General features: G+C 34.8%; 1 protein-coding gene across 1 annotated transcript in view; it reads right to left on the reverse strand.

Moving 5' to 3' along the window:
* Positions 1-10,046: 10,046 nt before the first annotated feature.
* The window catches only part of LOC145673916 (guanine nucleotide-exchange factor SEC12), a 62,948-nt gene continuing 54,267 nt past the window's right edge, over positions 10,047-18,727 (reverse strand). The window contains exons 6-8 of the mRNA XM_081743734.1: positions 16,730-16,970; positions 14,402-14,561; positions 10,047-11,976 (exon numbers count right to left, since the gene is read on the reverse strand). Of these exons, the coding sequence (XP_081599860.1) occupies positions 11,891-11,976; positions 14,402-14,561; positions 16,730-16,970 (487 nt within the window). The 3' untranslated portion in view covers positions 10,047-11,890. The remainder of the gene's footprint in view (positions 11,977-14,401; positions 14,562-16,729; positions 16,971-18,727) is intronic.

An 18,727-nucleotide genomic window follows, 5' to 3' on the forward strand; every position in this document is an offset into this window, starting at 1 on the left:
TACTCATAATATATGAATTGACAACTTGTAAAATACCTTGTTACTGTGCAATTGCAATTAATAATTCCCTGTGAAGGACTTCCAACATGTTTATAATTAAATATATTTACTCACTTGAAAGTGACCAATATTTTTTTCTTCGAACTTCATATAAAGTGTTGAAAACCTTTGTACTGATGTGAAAAAGAGATGAAAATAATTTAACCATTATATATATATGTAAAAAATTCTATGCTTATTTCTTCAAAATACTGTATGTACTCTGCAAACAACAATCAAGCATCTTCCTAAGTTATTTAACACCATTTTTTTAAAAATTTAGTTTCAGTTTTTGTATGCCACTCAATATTTATCTTTATTAATCGACTTAAATTTTAATCCCTATCTCTTTAAATAAGTACATATTTGCCATGTTTTTAGTGCGTACACATCTGATAAATTCTGCGTATTAATGTCCAATGTCTATTATGTATATATTATCTGGAATTTTCTGTAATATAAGCAGGGAAAATGTAGATGCTATAAATTTAGTTAAATTGGAATTTAGAGTCTCGATCAGCAGCACGCCTATACAAGACCTGGACCTACAGCTTAAAGCGATGTCCGAATCACAAGAGCTCCCACCGGGAATCGAATACTGGTACTTCACTCCAATAGGAGCTGTAAAATGAAAGATATGAATGCAGACTATTAACATCTCTTACACAGAGGAGAAAAATAAAATGTGTATGTTATCTGTGTTTCATGTAATGTTTTAGTCTTTCTCTTTACCACAGGGCAGAGGAAAGCTGACCGGAGAGGTTAATACTAAGGATTGACAGAATAACATTACCAGGGAAGATTAGCCTATATCTTAAATACTGATATTAAAAACACCACCCACTTACTACCTGAAACTCGTAATGTGAAAGTAGCACAAAAAAACAAATCGAATCACAGCAGGTAAAGTTCTCAAAAGCACTATTAATGCTTCATGCGGCACTGCAAAATGTTGAAAACGTACCCCGTTCTCGTTAAAGATGCATATTGCTTCCTATATTCGCCGTCGCCATTCGAAATAGTTCTTTCCCTTCGAAGGGAGGATTAAAAAAGTTGACAGTGGTAGCAATAAAGGCTCGAAGATCAAGTGAAAATAAGACTCCTCGAAAGCGATCTATATACTACATAAATAACGAACCATACATTGTCCACGCCTTCATTTCCGGTTCTATGGAAGAAAAGGAAGGAAAAGCTTCTATCACTGCTAATAGTTGCCACCGCCTTCGTTGCCTATAATGAGATAATCATGTCCCAAATATTATTATTAGACTATCTTCTTTGCTGAATTACTTTCGTTAGTTTAACATTCAGTTTCTCAATAGGCGTAAGTAATAAAAATAACGTAAGCTAGAAAAGTGGTTTTCAAAGTTTAACTTGCCTTAAAAGAATTTCATACACGGAAACTGTATTAAATATATGCACTGCAATCAAAACTTGCCTATAACAAGAAGCAAACAAACTAATAATAATAATAATAATAATAATAATGATAGTGGAAGAGGACATTCCACTATCAAATTACCAAATGTTATACTCGATGTTAAAAGCAACTAACAAGTAGAATACAGTGGAAGTTAGTTGAAGGAAATGTGTATCAGGAAAAGAATGGATTCATGTTCTTTACGCAAGAGTAGAATAGACTACAAAAAGTCTACTACAAATATGGTTATAACCTAAGGGAAGTGGAGTCATTCCTCTCCAATTACGCAAGTGACGTACCTACTACAATTTACTGGATTTTATTGAAGTACTAGAGAACTGTATGCACCTGCCAGTACCACTAGTGCCATAATCGAAATTTATGTACAAAAATATTGCAAAAAGGACGAGGGCCAACTACGGTGACTTCCTAAATTTTTACATTTTACAGTTTCAAAAAAGAAGTCCCGTAGTGGAGATTTTGAATATGCACGTTATGATAATACTGAATTAGGAGTATTTATCCATCGTAATAAAACACTTACAGATTTTCCAACTTCGGAAATTTCAGAGAAATTCCAGTCTCTTTCTGTTTTCTCTCACATTTAATAAAACTTTCCGATTTTTCCTGAATTCCTGAGCTATATATTATATATTATTTCTGAAAGTTCATTACATTGTGTAAAATATCAAACAATTTCACTACACATGTAGAACAAAGATGGTTAAAACAAATTTAGATTAAAATAAATTTCTAGTATTTTTAGATCTGAAATTAGCAGAGACTGCACTCATAAGTTTGGTGATATTAACTTCAATCTCAAATATCAAATTTGGAAACTAGTTTCAGACATTTTCGGACAAAATATTGCTGTGATTTTTCTCTATACTTTTTTTTCTCTTCATTAGCGTAACACAAAATGTAGAATTATCGCGATTTCTCTCATTTGAATATTCAATACTTACATTTTTCCTGGTTTTCACTTTTCATTTAACCAGTTGCAGCTATGTCAACGTCGTAGAATTATCACATTGTATGTACCACAATATAACAGTAAAGAAGGAAGAAATTTCGTGAATAATGAACTTTTACTACTGCGTTAAACTCTTACCATACTCAAAATGGACGTTCACGGCTTTAATTTTGCAAACTCATATTAGGTTCTTTTATTAAAACATCTGATTTCCACACTAAAATGCTTCTTGAATGGAGAAAGTGATTTAACCGTAATTTTATAAAACAACACACACAGTTTTATATATGTTTTGTTTGTTTATGCTATTATCTCCTTGTCTGCCAATTCGAATTTGAAAAAAAAAAAAAAAAATAATAATAACCAAGACGATTAACTTCTCGATACTGATAAGGGTAACAACCACAACCTTACTTTGCATAATTTACTTTACAGGCAACCAATCAAGATAGCCAACCCTGGTTTTGAACATACGATTCACAAGTACTGCATGTGTAAAAGCACATTCTTAATTGTAGAATAGGGAAATAAATGTGGTAACTGAATATGAGAACATAAAAAAATGAAAAAGCTAATATTTCCGCTATTTTCTTAAGCAACTTTTTATTTTTTTAAAATCACATTTCCCCATCTCTAGTTGTGAATCATATTTTGCATATGGCGTACGTTGTATGTGTGTAAATTTTTTTTAAAGTTTAACATCCAACGCTTCTGCTCTGAAGCTAAGAAAGACGTGATAATAGTAATGAATGAAGGAAACGGGAGAATATACAGAAAACCCACAAACACGATACGTGGCATATATGTTAGCTTGTAAACATTATTTCAGAACATTTTATGACAGGCATTACCAGGCCCGTGCTGGGATACTAATGAGGGCGGTGGACAGGTCTACTAAAAGGGCGCCCATACAAATGGGAATATATATATATACTATACAAAAGCTCTTCATTGATTTCTGTCCTTAGCCAACTGGACCCAGTTTCTACTTTATATTCCAATTTCTGCGAGAACCATCTTAATATTGTCTTCCCATCTACGCCTCGGTCTTCCTAATGGTCGTTTTCCTGTTTGGATTTCCAGTTAGAACTTTGAAAGCATTTCTAATTTCTTCCATTCTGGCTACATGACCTGCCTATTTGAGCCTCCTAGACTTGATGACCCTAACAATGTTTGGTGAACGTACAAATTATGCACTTCCTCGTTATGAAGTTTCCGCCATTCCCGTTCCTCTTGGAGTCCGAATATTGGTCAAGAATCTTGTTTTCAAATATTTTCAGTCTGCGATTTTCCCCCAGTCAGTGACCATGTTTCGCAACCATACAGCAGAACAGACATGGTTATCGTTTTATATTTTAAGCTACAAATTCCTCAACATAATTCGCGACAACAAAAGATTTCTTACTGAATAATAACACGAAATCCCTGCTTTCAGTTGACATCAAATTTCTTAGTGATTATGGTTTTGGTCTGTTAATAATGAACCTAGATATTTGAAAGTATCCACTTTGTCGAAAGAAAATATTATTTGATATTTTAATGCATCCATAAAATGCAGTATTACAATCCCAACAAACTTCCATGTATTTAGCTTTCTCTGCATTTACTTCTAAGTTCATATTCCTGCAAGTGTTAATTAAGGTTTCTGCATTCCTTTCTATTGTTCTATCATCTCCCCAGATTTATACCATCAGCATACGCCATCAGCTCTAGGACCTGATTGCTGTCTTTGATTTTCTTTATAGTGTTCTCCAGAACAAAGTTAAATAACAATGGCGACAACGCACCTACTTGTTTCAGGCCATTCTCAACGTGAAAGCTCGTGAACAAGAATTTCTCTACTCGAACCTTACTTTGGGATTCATTTAAACATAGCTTAATCTACCTTTTTCGGTATTCCAAATTCTGTAAGCATTTTGTACAATGTTTCCCTCCTACTCGAGTCTAAAGTATATAATTGATGTGCCAGGATATTTTATTCCCATTTCTTTTCAAATATTAGAAGAATGGTAAATATCTGGTCGATAGTTGATCGACTTTACCTAATCCGTTCTGATAATCTCTAATAATTTCATCTGCGTATGGAGTCAATCTTGCTAGTAGAACGTTTAAGAGGATTTATTCGAAATCGACAGAAGAGAAATGCCTCTATAATTATTACAATCAGTTTTGTTGCTTTTCTTCTGAACTGGAACAATGATTGATTCTTTTCACTCTTGTGGTAATTCCTCCTTGTTCCAGATAAGGAGAATGAGTTTGTGCATCTTGCTCTACAATTTTTCCCTACCAGCTAAAATTAAATCAGCCAGAATTTCGTCTACACCCGGAGATGGGTGTTTCTTTAACTTTTTAATAGTGATTTCTGTTTCTGTCTGGTTAGGTTCTGGAATATACGGTTATGCTATATGCATTTCACTTTCTCCACAAACATTAGTTTCTGGCTGTGTTAAGCAAATCGTCAAAGAAATCTTTTCGTCTAATTAAAATGCTATCCTGATCAGTGAGAACTGTTCCGTTGACTTTCTTTAATATGTAAGCACGAGGTTGATTAGCCTTTCTTAAGTTCGTTGATGCATTTATACATGTCCCGAATGTTTTTATTTTTACTCTTATCTTCAAGTTAATTAATTTTAGTTCTCAAAAACCGGGTTTCTTTGTTCTAAAAGTTTTGGAAGTTTTCCGCCAGATGACAATGAAATATTACATATGTAGTTATTTCGTTCGGATTTTGTAGCCAACGCTGTTTCTCCTGTTTTCTCTTCTCTGCTATTTTAGTGCATTCCTGGTTGAACCATGGTTTCTTCCTACGTATTTCTGAGTGGTCCAATATTTCTTTTGCTGAAATTTTAATGTTATCTCTAATTTCAACCAAGTATACTGAACACTAGTGCACTCAGAACCTTCTAAAACCGAGAATCTATTCCATATTTCAAACTGGTTCCCCTCTCATATGACTCTCTTGTAATATCTTTAAATTAAACCGCTCCGTTTTCAGATATTGAATATTTCCTTTATTCAACGACAATCGCTGCTACCATGTGGTAATCAATATCACAATCACCTCCTCTGAACGACCTAACATCAGTTGTGCTAGACTGTTTTCTTCTGTCTACTAAAACGTGATTTGTTTGATGTGTTTTTCCATCTGATGAAGTCGAAGTATATTTATGATTATGTCGCGATGTGGGAATTTTGTAATCTTCACGGTAAGATTTCTGGATGTTGCAAAGTTCACGAGTCTAACGCCATTGTCACAACCTTCCTTACGCAGACATTTATTCCCTGTACTCGGTTTGAAAACACTCTCTCGTCCTACCTTCGCATTGAAATTGCCTAACAGAATTTTCATATAGTATTCCGGGAGGTGATCAAATACTCGTTCTATTCTTTCGTAAAAACTGTCTTTTTTATTGTCATCCTTATTTTCCGTTGGGGTATGGGCATTTAAAAGAATAATATTACACCACCGACCCTTAAGAGAAGTAAAAGAAAATCTATCATTAACAAATTTAACTCATGTAATTGCTGATATTCGTTTGTGAACGAAAAGTCCTTTTCCTAGTTGGTAATTTTTAATTCGTTCTCCGTAAAAGAACTTAAAATTTCTTGACTTGATTCCTCCATTTCCTTCTCATCTAACTTACTATCTCACTAGGTCCATCCTCTATTTCTAAACTAATTCGTTACAAATTTTAACGCGCCTGCCCTATACAGACTTCTTATATTCCATGTTCCAAATCTCATGTCGATTTTATTTTGCTGAGTTCGTGCCAAGTAATCAGTTCTGATCCAAGGATTCTGCGAATATATCTGAACAAGCCATGTTTTTACAGTATGAGGTTATTAGCCTTACACCAAATCCCCAAGGTGGAGGATCACCCCTTGTCGTCTGTCCGCGACTGCTTATTCAGTATATTCGCAGCTTACCTCAATATCTAGAGGCTTTCTCCTCGATCCACAACCTGAAGACGCGCCATGCCGTGGTGACAGGAAGATCACATTTCACGGAAATTAATATAGCTATATTTTAGAAATACAATGGGTACTGATTACCCGAACACTGCTTTAAAACACACAGGACCAATCAATATGCTCGGAAATATTAATGCATATTAAGACTATGAAAGCTTCGACGCCGTAAAAATCGTAAGTTAAAGACTAGTGTCAATGTATATTTCATGAATGCACCGTACGTTTGACTATCCGAGCTATTATTGATGTACCACATTATTTCGTTTTATAGTTACATAACTTTATAGTTTTGTAAGTGATTATACTCTTTACTTGTTCTCTGCCAATAGCAACTGTATGAATTTATAATACAAAACTGAAATACAGAAGAATAAAATTTAAAAATATATATAATGTGTTATTTCTCAAGGCATCTTATGTAAAGGGCGCCTTGTATCCTTCACAGATTCTTTATTAACAGTCACTAGTTGAATTTGCTATTCAAAGCTGGTATACAGGATAACTAAAACCACTTATCTTGATGTGATGTTTCGTAGGGCGCCTTATGTAAAGGGCGCACTGTACCTTTCACGGGTTCTTTACCAATAGTAATTTTAAGTATTTATTGTACATAGTTGTGATATACAGAAGAACAAATACAATCGTTCATCTTTGATGTGGTTTCGCAAGGGAAGCTAATGTAAAGGGCACACTGCACCTTTCACGGGTTCTTTGCCAATAAAAATATAAGAATTTATTACTAAAAAGTTGTACCTTTATTTATACTGTGATGTTTCGGAGGGCCCACCGGGACACATCCCGGTGTCCCGGTGGCCCAGCACGGGCCTGGGCAATACATTTAGTTCTTTTTATTAAGTTCTATGGAGCTACTATCTTTAAATGATATTTTACAGTTATTTTGAAAAATAAATAAATCAAATGGAACGTTAGTTTCACCATCACAAACTCTTAAGTTTGTAAATTTACACGTGTAATGGCATGGTGGCTGCTTTCAGGATAGTGTGAGGGAGAACTTTTTTTTTTCAGGATCTTGATTGAAATATAAAACTGTTTTTTAGTATATAGACAAAAAGTTTTCTTGTGCAATTTCATCATTATAAATATATATTTATTTTCTATCTTACAGACCATATAAAGATACTAATTTTACCTCCAACAAATATCTTAAGTAAAGTTGGTATTGGCATTTATCACTTATATTCTCTTAAATCTTTCATCATTATGTTGCTTATCTTTTCTCATACATTTAACTAAAAAGAAATGAAAACCTTTTGCAACACGATAATTTAACATTTTTTGAATGCGTTGATCAATAAGAATACAGTATTCTTTCGGAAAGATAATTATTATACCAGGGAAGCAAGAAAGTTCGTGCGCTTTTGAACCACTCCCCCTTCCATTTGGCTGCTGCGGCGACATCTGTCACCGTAGCATGAAAGTTTTGACTGTTTGGGAAAGCTTATTCATTGACGCATCAGCCACGGTGAATATAACAACGCATTTGTCAGAGTGGTGTGTAAAAATCGCTCGTGATCATGTCAGTGTCAAATGAAGTTCTTAGAGCCTGTTTGCTTTACGAGTTTAAATTGGGGACAAATGGTGCAGAAGCAGCTAGAAAAATATGTGTTGCGTTCGGAGAGGGTGTAATAAGTAAACGTACAGCACAAAAATGGTTCCAGACCTTTTCAACTGGTGACGAGACCTTGCAAGATAAGCCTCGCTTTCGGAGGCCTAAATCAGTGGATATGGACCACCTGAAGGCCGCTATTGAAGATGATTCCAGTCAAACATGTGACGAACCTGCTTACCTATTCGAGATAAGCAGGGAAACCATTCAGGTAAGTCTGCATCAGTTGAAGAAGACCTGGAAAGTGGATCAGTGGGTCTCTCACCAGCTGATCGCTACGAGCCAAGTTCTAAGACTGAATATTCGTTCATCTTTGTTGGCGAGACACAAAATCTGTCCAATTTTAGACCGTATATTAACTTATGACGAGAAGTGGGTCATGTATGACAATAAAAAACGATCATACCATTGGCTATCATCGAATGATCCGAAGCCTTTGACTGCAAAACCGAACATCCATCAACGCAAGGTTTTGCTGTGTGTTTGGTGGACTATAAACGGTATCGTGCACTACGTATTCTTGGAACGTGGTAAGACAATTACCAAATATGTGTATTCATCACAACTGAGAACGGTAGCCACTAAACTGACCCAGAAACAGCCAGCACTAGTGAACAGAAGAGGTGTGCTCTGTCACCAGGACAACGCGCGCCCTCAGACCGCAAAACAGGCGCTGGAGGTAATCTCAGAACTTGGTTGGGAGCTTCTACCTCATCCTCCCTACTTCCCAGATGTTGCCCCTTCGGATTGCCATTTATTCTTGGCCATGGACAACTTTATGCGTGGCAGGCAGTTCAAGACTGAACAAGACGTCAAAAATGCAGTTGCTGAGTTTTTCGAGTCTCGGGAACAAATATTCTACAAAACTGACATTTACAAGCTTGTTGAGCTCTGGGAGAAGGTTGTAGAAGCAAATGGAGGCTATTTTGCCGAATAAATAAACCGTTAAAATCCTGTAATTGACAGTTTTCTTTAATAGTATAAAAGCGCACGAACTTTCTTGCTTCCCTGATAATCTTTAAATTACAGAAAATTAGTTTCAAATTGATCCATCCATTCCGAATTTTTTTAACGGCAGTTATTAAGGGTAATGCATTCTCTTAATTGACGGGTTATCAAAAAAGTATTGCACTGTAACTTTTGATGACTTAATAGTTCATGCTTTCGGATTATAGGTAAACATATATATATTGTGCACTTCAGAATACATAAAGCAAAGTAGATGATAGTCGTATAGCACGCTTTTATAGCATAACAATGAGTATGTTATACTGCCGCCCAGGGACACATTGCACTGCTAGAACTATCCATCCTACACATTCGATTTCACTTGAGAGGATTACTTATTTCTCAAATTAAAGTAATTGCTAACGGGGTAAGGTTTCTCCCATTTTAGACATTTTGCTACAATACTTTAGGAGAGAAACTACTTATAAAGTTATGAACACGCCAAAACTGTACTGCATCTGAAAGGAATACTTCTAAGGACAATGAAGTAATCTTTTCCGGCTCAGTACCATATTTTTAATTTTTTCGTGCACCCACCGAACTGATTGACATACCTACTATTATCAGACCTAATTAACAAGACGTATTCTTTGGGTATGGTCACAATAACTTCAACTTATTCCTATCATAATTTATATTTTTCCTATTAGTATCTCTAAACGTCTAATTAGACATGAAAAGTAGCCTACTTAACAATATATAACGTAAACTGTACCATATTATCCTAACTTCCTGATAAACATTCTCTGAAAATCCATTTGTCAACTACAAAGAAATGTGTATTTATTTACATTTTTTTCTCATTAACAAACTATTTCACATCTTGTGAATACAAAATTATATATATAAAAAATAGAATTGCGGTTTCACCATGAAACAAATAAAAATTATTTTTAATTAATTCTAAATTTAAATAGTTATAATTATATATTTAATTACGAGTCATTTTAAAATTATTCTTCACTTCTTAGAAAATAACAAATAATAACGACAAAAGAAAAAGGCAATTAAAATTGATAAAGCTTTTAATACACATGAGCACAAATTGCATCATATATATATAAAAAGTGCAAGGTAATAAAAATAAATTCATAAATTTCAAATATTCTCAAAACAAATTTCCCGTATATAGTGTCAGAACATTTTTTGACATCAATTAACAAATATATTAAGCGAAATGTTTATCAACAACAAAAACAATTACGAGAACTTCCCCATAAAGTCAATTACAACAGGGTACGCTACTGAAATTAAAACTGGCCAAAACTTGTCGACTATTAAAAATAAATAGATCATGAAGTCGATACCATTTAAAACTATCTGTTTATTTTTTCTTTCTTTTTTTTTAACCTCTTCCGACAATAGCTATTCCTAAGTAAGTTCCATACCACTGAAGCAATTAAAATGAAAGCAAGATATTTACCACACTACACAAACCTTTAATCCTAATACAGAGTGAACCACTGCCCTTCACAAATCTTGTTTTTTTCCCTTCCTTAGAACAAAATATAAGTCTATGTGCAGATATTTAAATTAATGTTATAGACATAAATAAACGCACGTAATTGTTAAGGCACAGAATACTTAGATATATATATATATATTTCACGTTTTCTTGTAACAACCATTAGCTACACTCATTCATCTCACGTGAACTAAGAGAACATATCTGATAATAAAAACCGAAGTCATGAGGTAACTACAAAATACTCTAAGAAGATATTTTTAATTTGTTTATTCATTTCTGAGATTATCCTTACTCCGTGAGTAAGGAATAAACTATAATTATAATTAAAGCTCTTGTTTCATCTAATGTGACCGAAGAGATACTACGGATTTATAGTGGAACTTTCCATTTATTTTCTGAAAGTGCCGATATTCACCAATGTTGGCAAAACCTACAAGCCGAAAATTCATTTCTTTAAAGCTGACACAATTTAAGAGCTATGTCAATAAATAACCAATTGTTTTATATCTTAATTTTATTCTAAATGATTCTATTATTAAGATATTTAAATGTTAAAAGAAAGGAAGAAGAAACGTTGAAAGAAATTGCAATTCACATTTATATTCCTATTCATTAATTAGGACAATCAAATGTTGGTTAATATTGGAATGTAAGTACTTGCTTCTTCTCGTCTATTGTTTTGGTTTCGCACTACTTACAAAAAAGGAACAGAACACCTCAAGAGAAGTGAAATAATGTCAAAGACTAAACTTATTTTACCGATATAACATAGCAATATAATACAGAATATCAGTTTGCTATACTTGTTTATTGCGAATACTTCATATTGCCGCTGTTTAATCTATATATTTATGTGCAACTAAGAAATTAAAATTAAATAAATAGTACGAAAAAAAGATTTATAAAAATAAAGAAAAAAATATTATATTCTCTCCAAAAAGTGCTTTTCAATCACAAAAATTGAGGATGCTTAAATTTAATTTTATGTATATCAGACAGCATTATGACGGAATTTGAGGTAGCAGCAAAATTCGCAGAGTGCACACTAACTTAAAGAGCGTAAGAATTGCATTCTTTCACTGTTTTTCAGGAAAGTGGTAACTTAAAAGTCTAACATACTAATTTTATCACAAAAAAGTAAACTCACATTCCGCATATATAATATACTATGTAATGTTTAAAAATAAGGATAAAACTTCGTATTAAGTTCAACAAAACTCCAGGTGATAAATATATGAAGTCTGTAAAATATACATAAAGTGACTGCAATAACATCTCACTGCAGACGAACTGCACGATCTTTCACTGTTTTTTAAATCTTCTTGTTCTTCAAATATTACAAACGCAAAGAAGTTTCACTTCTGAAATACCTGTTCACCTAAATCACAGTCCCAAATAACTACACAATACAAATGTGAAAAACAATGATATCACTATCAGTACAATTACTATCCACATGGGTAAAGTACCTGGAAAAAGGAAAAGAGATACATTATTGATATTATTTACATATAGATCTTATCAAGCATCTGAAATACTGAGCATGCAAACACAATTATGACTGAAACATAACGACACATATGGACAAAGCACAATGTTTTAAATACACAACCAATCAAGGGTCAACCGATAAACATTTATAATCCAAAAGTTTGAAAAAGCATTTAAATAAATACGGTTTGTAAATTTTGATGGACAATCTTTATTAAAACTAACTCAGTCACTCTATCGTCTATGGAACCCGAAGATTCTATACCGCATTCACAATAGCTCTCCATTGACTTCTGTCTTTAACGAACAAGATTCCGTTTCTACTTCGTATTCCTATTCCTGAGAGATCAATCTTAATATTATCCTCCCATCTGCGCCTACGTTGTCCTAATGCTCTTTTTCCGGTTGGGTTTCCAATTAAAATTTGACAGCATTCCTACTTTCTTGCATAGTCTCCTACATTTAATGACCCTAACTATGTTGGTTAAACGGTAAAAATTATGAATTCCTTGTAGTTTCCACTATCCCCAATTCCCGTCTCTCTTGAATCCCAATATTCACCGTAAGATTTTATTTCCAGATCTTTCGTAACCATATGATACAAAATGCGTAATTATCGTTTTATATATTTTAAGCTTCAAATTCTTCACAGAATTCGCGAAGGCACAAGAGAGTAGACTGAATAACAAAACGAACTCCCTACTTTCAGTCGAAATTTAATTTCTTCGTTTTTGATCTGATAATGTTTACTCTAGATATCTGAAAGTGTCTATTTTCTCGAAAATATTACTAAATATTTTAACGTATCCATAATTTGCAGCGTTACGGTCACGACGAATTTCCACATATTTAGTTTTCTCTGCAGTTACTGCTAAACCCACATCCCTACAGGTATTTAATAAAACCACTGGATTTTTAAAAATATTGTTCTCATGTCGTCTATTGCCATCAACTCCATAAGCCATAATCTGGTGATGGCATTTAATTCTAAGCCATGATTACTACCTTTAATTTTCCTTATAGCGAATTCTAGAACAAAACTGAATCATAATGGCGACTTGCATCTCCTTGTCTCAGGTCATTCTTGACGTGAAAGCTCGTGGATACTCAAACTTTACTTTGTGTTTTATTTAAACACATCTTTATTAACCTTACTGGTTTTTTGTTATAATCTATTTGATATGGCTGTTGTACAAGGTTTTCCTCTTAACCGAGTCGTAGGCCTTAACTGATGTACGTGTGTGTTATATTCCCATTTCTTTCCGAGTATTTGGCAAATGATAAATATCTGGTTGATAGATGATCAATTTTGCCTAAATCCACACTGATAATCTCCAATAATTTCATCTGTCCATAGGGTCAATCTCGCTAACAGAATGGTTGAGAGATTTAACAGGATGTTGAAAAAAAGGGATACCTTAATTAATACTACAATCGGTTCTGTTGCCTTTCTTGATTGATTCTTTCCACTCCTGGCAATTCCTCTTTGCTCCAGATGAGGAGGATGAGTTTGTGTATCTTTTTCCACATTTTTTTTTTTTACCCCTCTAGCTAAAACTACAGAGGAAATTTCGTCTACACCTGGAGGTTTGTGTTTCCTTAATTGCTTTATAATTTCGATTTCTGTTCGGTTGGGCTCTGGAATATACTGTTCTGCTATATGCATTTAACTTTTTCCACGATTATTATTATTATTATTATTTATTTTTTTGTTTCATCCGCTTTCTTTAATATATGAGTGCAAGGTTGATAGCCTTTCCTAAATTCGTTGGTGCCTTTATATGTGACCCGAATATTTTCGTTTCTATTATTATTTTCAAGTTCAGTAACTTTAGCTTTCAAAATATTACGTTTCTTTGTTTTCTTTTTTGATGGTTTAATTTGAGATTAGCGTTCCTTCCAGCAGCAAGTTATGAGACGTCGACCTACAGCTTAACGTGGGATTCGAACCACAAGAGTTCCCACCGGGAATTCCACTCTAAAGGCGCGTACGCTAACCGCTTAGCTACAAAGAAGCTCTGTTTTCTTTCTTTTTTGATGGACTTTTAATGCTATTTCTAATTTTATTCTCAAGACTAGTACATCCGATCCTTCTTAAACCAAGAGATCATTACTAAAAACGAGACACAAAATATTACATGTACATTCGCTCTGGCGGCTATAAATATTTTCAACGTTGTAACAAGGAGTATCTAGCACACCTTCTACTTAATAAATAGTATACTCACTGGTACTGTGTCTGGATAATTTATTTTCGAAATTATTTCAGAAACCCATTACTTCCTTCAAAGCAAAATATCTATTTATATTGATCTCTATTATACTGGACTATGGAAAAACGTGCATTCTTAAATATGTATATCATGTATTTTATGTTAACAATATTGTATGTTAAGTACTTACTCCTAGCTGCGACACTATGTATGCAGACTTGATTATCCACAGATATGCTAAGTACAGCGGCATCTGTGCTACTCGTGATGGGAGGATCCTCTGTCATTACTGGCAAGAACTCTAAACCTGTCACAAACATACTGTGTGCTCCTTCAACATGCAGCACTCTCTGAAATATAAATTATTGTTACTATCTGAAACAACGATGAAGAAACACAATTTTGAATCTCAGTTTATACTAAATTCTTTCTGATAAGTGTTCCAACTTCTTGAAATTTTCGGAAACAATTTCACAAAGTTGGAACACGTAGCAAGAATAAGGGATATTGTAAAAGTGTAAAAAGAGATTGATAATATTATTTCTTAACCACTTCTCAAACATTTCTTTAGTACTCACTCTTTCACAGAGAGGTTTGCTTCCTTTAGTTTAATGTAACGTGAATAATTTGAAGAAACAGGACAGCATCATGCTAATTATGAAAACACGAATGATTGTGATTTATGATGTTACCAAGGATCTTCAAGATGTGTTTAATACGATAACAATAATAAGAAGAATTAATGAAAGATTTCGCAGTAATTCTGTATGGTTATAATAGCAACTAGGACTAGTTGATTTACAGTAACGATAACATCATAAGCATAAGTACATTTATAAACCTCTATTATGTATAAGTTACATTTTTTCTTCTGTTGCTTCAGCAATTGGTGACGTACTAAAATACTTAATCATTCCTTTTTCTCTTTCTTTCTTTCACTACTTTTTGCCATTGAAACCTGAGATCCCAATTTCTGATATTACGTGTTTTCTTGTTTAACGCTGGAAGTACATTATACTGCATGACAATTTCAGGATCCTGCACTAATCATATTGCAACCACCTCTCCCATCTCTCCCTTTAAGAAAGTTTATAAGAGGCACGGGAGGATTTTACAATGATACAGGAATAATAATAATAATAATAATAATAATAATAATAATAATAATAATAATAATAATAATAATAATAATAATAATAATAATAATAATGACACTGATGTACAAGGGTCGTTCGAATTACAACCGGAATGTTTCTTTTTGTAAGATGTTGCTGTGCGTAGCTTGGCATGCGTGTCTCATCCTGTGATAAGGTAGTCCTGACACTTTTCTGAGACAACGGGCAGTAGAAGAGATAATCTCTTAGAGAACGGTGATGAACCACAGCAACAAGCCTGGCAATGTGGAGCTGCCGGCGTCAGTGGAGCAGCGCTGCATCGTAAGTTCCTCCTGAAGGAAGGCGTGAAACCTGCTAAAATCTTCAGAAGATTAAGTGCGCCATATGGCGAAGAAAGTCTCTCTCAGTCGCAAGTGTACGAGTGGTGTTCAAAATTCAAAGCAGAAAGAGGATCCGTTCTCAACATAGTCTGTACTCCACGCCGAGCTACTGCTCTCAGAGAAACCAAGACTCGTCGGATGAAGCAGATCATATTGAGTGATCGACGCACCAGGATAAGAGATTTGAATGCAAAATCAAGTATCATCGTGAGAAATGTGGTAAAAACCATCCTAGAACACCTGCACTTCTGGAAGATCACAGCCACATATGTCCCAAAAATGCTAACGTTCGACCAGAAACAGTATAGGGGAAACGTCTCGTCTGAGCATCTGCAGCGATTTCAGAGAGAAGGCGAGAGCTTCCTTGCAAAGATAATCATCTGCGATGAGAGCTGGGGTGCATCATTACACTCCAGAGTCGAAGCAGTCCAGCATGGAGTGGAGGCATCTAGACTCTCTGCCGCCGAAAAAACATTCAAAGCACAAGCGTCCGTTGGTAAAGTGATGCTGAGTACCACAGTAACCTCCTCCGAGCCAAAGTCAAAGAAGTTTTGAGAAGAAAATGGCCACAGCCGGTGAAGGATGGCATCATCATCCTGCATGGCAACGGGCATGCGGCCACGACAACGGCCATAGCTATCACCAAACTTAGTTGGGAGATTCTAGACCATCTTCCGTATGAGCCCCGATCTATCGCCTTGCGACCTCTGTTTTTGATTCCTTCAAGGAGCACTTGGGAGGACAGAAATTCCACACCGACGACGAAGTCAAAACGTATGTGCTGAAATGGGTGACAGACCGTCCCAAAGAATGCTATGCCGCAGGGATACGGACATTCTTACATCAACGGGACAAGTGTGTGCGTATACATGGGGAATGCCTTGGAAAACAAAAAATAAAACAGTAGCTGATTCGCATGTTGGCTTCTTTATGTAACAGAAAAAAAGTAATTTCGGTTGTAACTTGAACGTCTCTCGTATATATATTTCCTATACAAAATGAAAGATCAATAAATATGATTACCTGCAGACTAAAGCTGATATAAATATCCACACTACCGCTGAACATGGTTCCTATGGACACAAATCGGCCATCGTCACTTACAGCTAAAGCGGAAAGGCTTTCACGGAAGGATACACTTTTCTTCATTGTACCGTCCGATGGGCTCCACATTTGAAGGTAAGAAGGATTCTTAGACCTTACCACTGGATTTGCTATTGTGTATATATTGTAGTTCTTTACGTTATTTTCTATAATGCCAAACCTACAACCAAGAATGTAAACTTCAATAATTTATAAACAAAACACTTTTCTTTATAAGAATATGTTCTTTTTTAAATTTGCCTTCGTTCTCCTTTAAATTCCCTATTTGTAATAAAAGGAATATATATATATATATATATATATATATATATATATATATATATATATATAATAAATAATGAAATCTTTCAGTTTTACATCCCACGATTATGCCGGCTAGATTAGAGACGGTGATGATGAGAAATGAATGCAATGGTGGAATGAATAGTGGCAGGAAACAGGAGAATCCATAGAAAACCCATGAAAACGGCGTTCGTCCACCACAAAGCCCGATTGGCGAGAACTGGGATCAAGACCCCAAGCGCCAGAGATGAACGCTCTACCACTGAGCCACCGTGCCTCCATATATATATATATATATATATATATATATATATATATATATACTGACTGACTCACTGATTCAATCAACAAATCTCAAGGCCTACAACCTTCAAAATTCGTGAAAATGTTTCTCTTGTACCCTAGACAGTAGATGAGACAAGATTTTGCGAAATATATATTCTGAGGGGGGACAGGGGAGGAATGAATTTCTTTGCTGTTCGCTGGATCTGCGAAACTACCGGCATTGGACATAAAGTCTTGCAATATTCTACAAATATTCAGTCTCCTTGCACCCTAGGCTTCAAATAAGGCGAGGTTTCGGAAATTGCATATCCCAAGTGGGTATGGTGGCTTAAATATTTTCTGTTGGAGTTTGCCAGATCTCCGGAACTATTAGACGTATTAGAAAAAAACAAAGATAGGAGTTTAAATATCTTCTGTTGGCGTTCGTCAGATCTCTTGCACCCTAAGCTGTAGATAAGACAGGATTTTGCGAAACACATATTCTAAGGAGGGATGAGCTTGAATGATTTTTTGCCATATCTCCGAAACTACTAGCTTTAGAGCCTTGAAATTTTCCATATTTTCCTTGCACCCTAAGGTTCAAATAATACGAAGTCTCGGGAAATACATATTCTAAGCGGGCTTAATATTTTCTATTAGCGTTAGCTAATTCTCCGAAACTATTAGATGTACAGTATATACACACAAATGCTCCTCTTGCATCCTAAGCTGTAGATAAGACGAGATTTTGCGAAATACGTATTCTAAAGGTGGGGAGATGGGGAGGCATGAATGATTTTTTATTTTTTTTATTTGCCGTATCTCCGAAATTATTAATAGTAGAAACATGAAATTTTCTATAAACATTCTTCTTGCATCCTATGCTGAAAATAAGGTGAGGTTTTGGGAATGGCATACCCTAAGGGAGAATGTGGGGGGAGAACTTAAATTCTTTTTAGGGGGGGAGATCTGAAACCATTTTACATAGAACCTTATACTTTTTGAATAAATGTTCTTTTAGGATCCTAGGCTGCAAATGCGGCAAAATTTCGGGAACTGTATATCCTTAAAGGGAGGATGAGGCCTTAAAATTGTTTTTGGCCTGTTTGTATTAGTCACTTGCACTCAACATCGATGAAGAGGAATGGAAGGTACGGAGAAGAGATCAAAAATATAATCCGCGGTAACACACGGAGGATAGACGCTAGTTCTGAACAATCAGCTATTTATCACAAAATCAGAATAAAGGAAAATCTTTTGATTATCTCAACCGAAAAAGAGAAATAATTAGACAAGCAGTATTGGTATCAATAATTCGGTCAAGCTAGGAAAACCAATAGGACTTGAGTAAACGGATGACTTGAGTGGTTT

The sequence above is a fragment of the Thermobia domestica genome, chromosome 2, assembly GCF_964235325.1.
Source record: "Thermobia domestica chromosome 2, izTheDome1.hap1.1, whole genome shotgun sequence".
In the NCBI taxonomy this organism is placed as follows: domain Eukaryota; kingdom Metazoa; phylum Arthropoda; class Insecta; order Zygentoma; family Lepismatidae; genus Thermobia; species Thermobia domestica.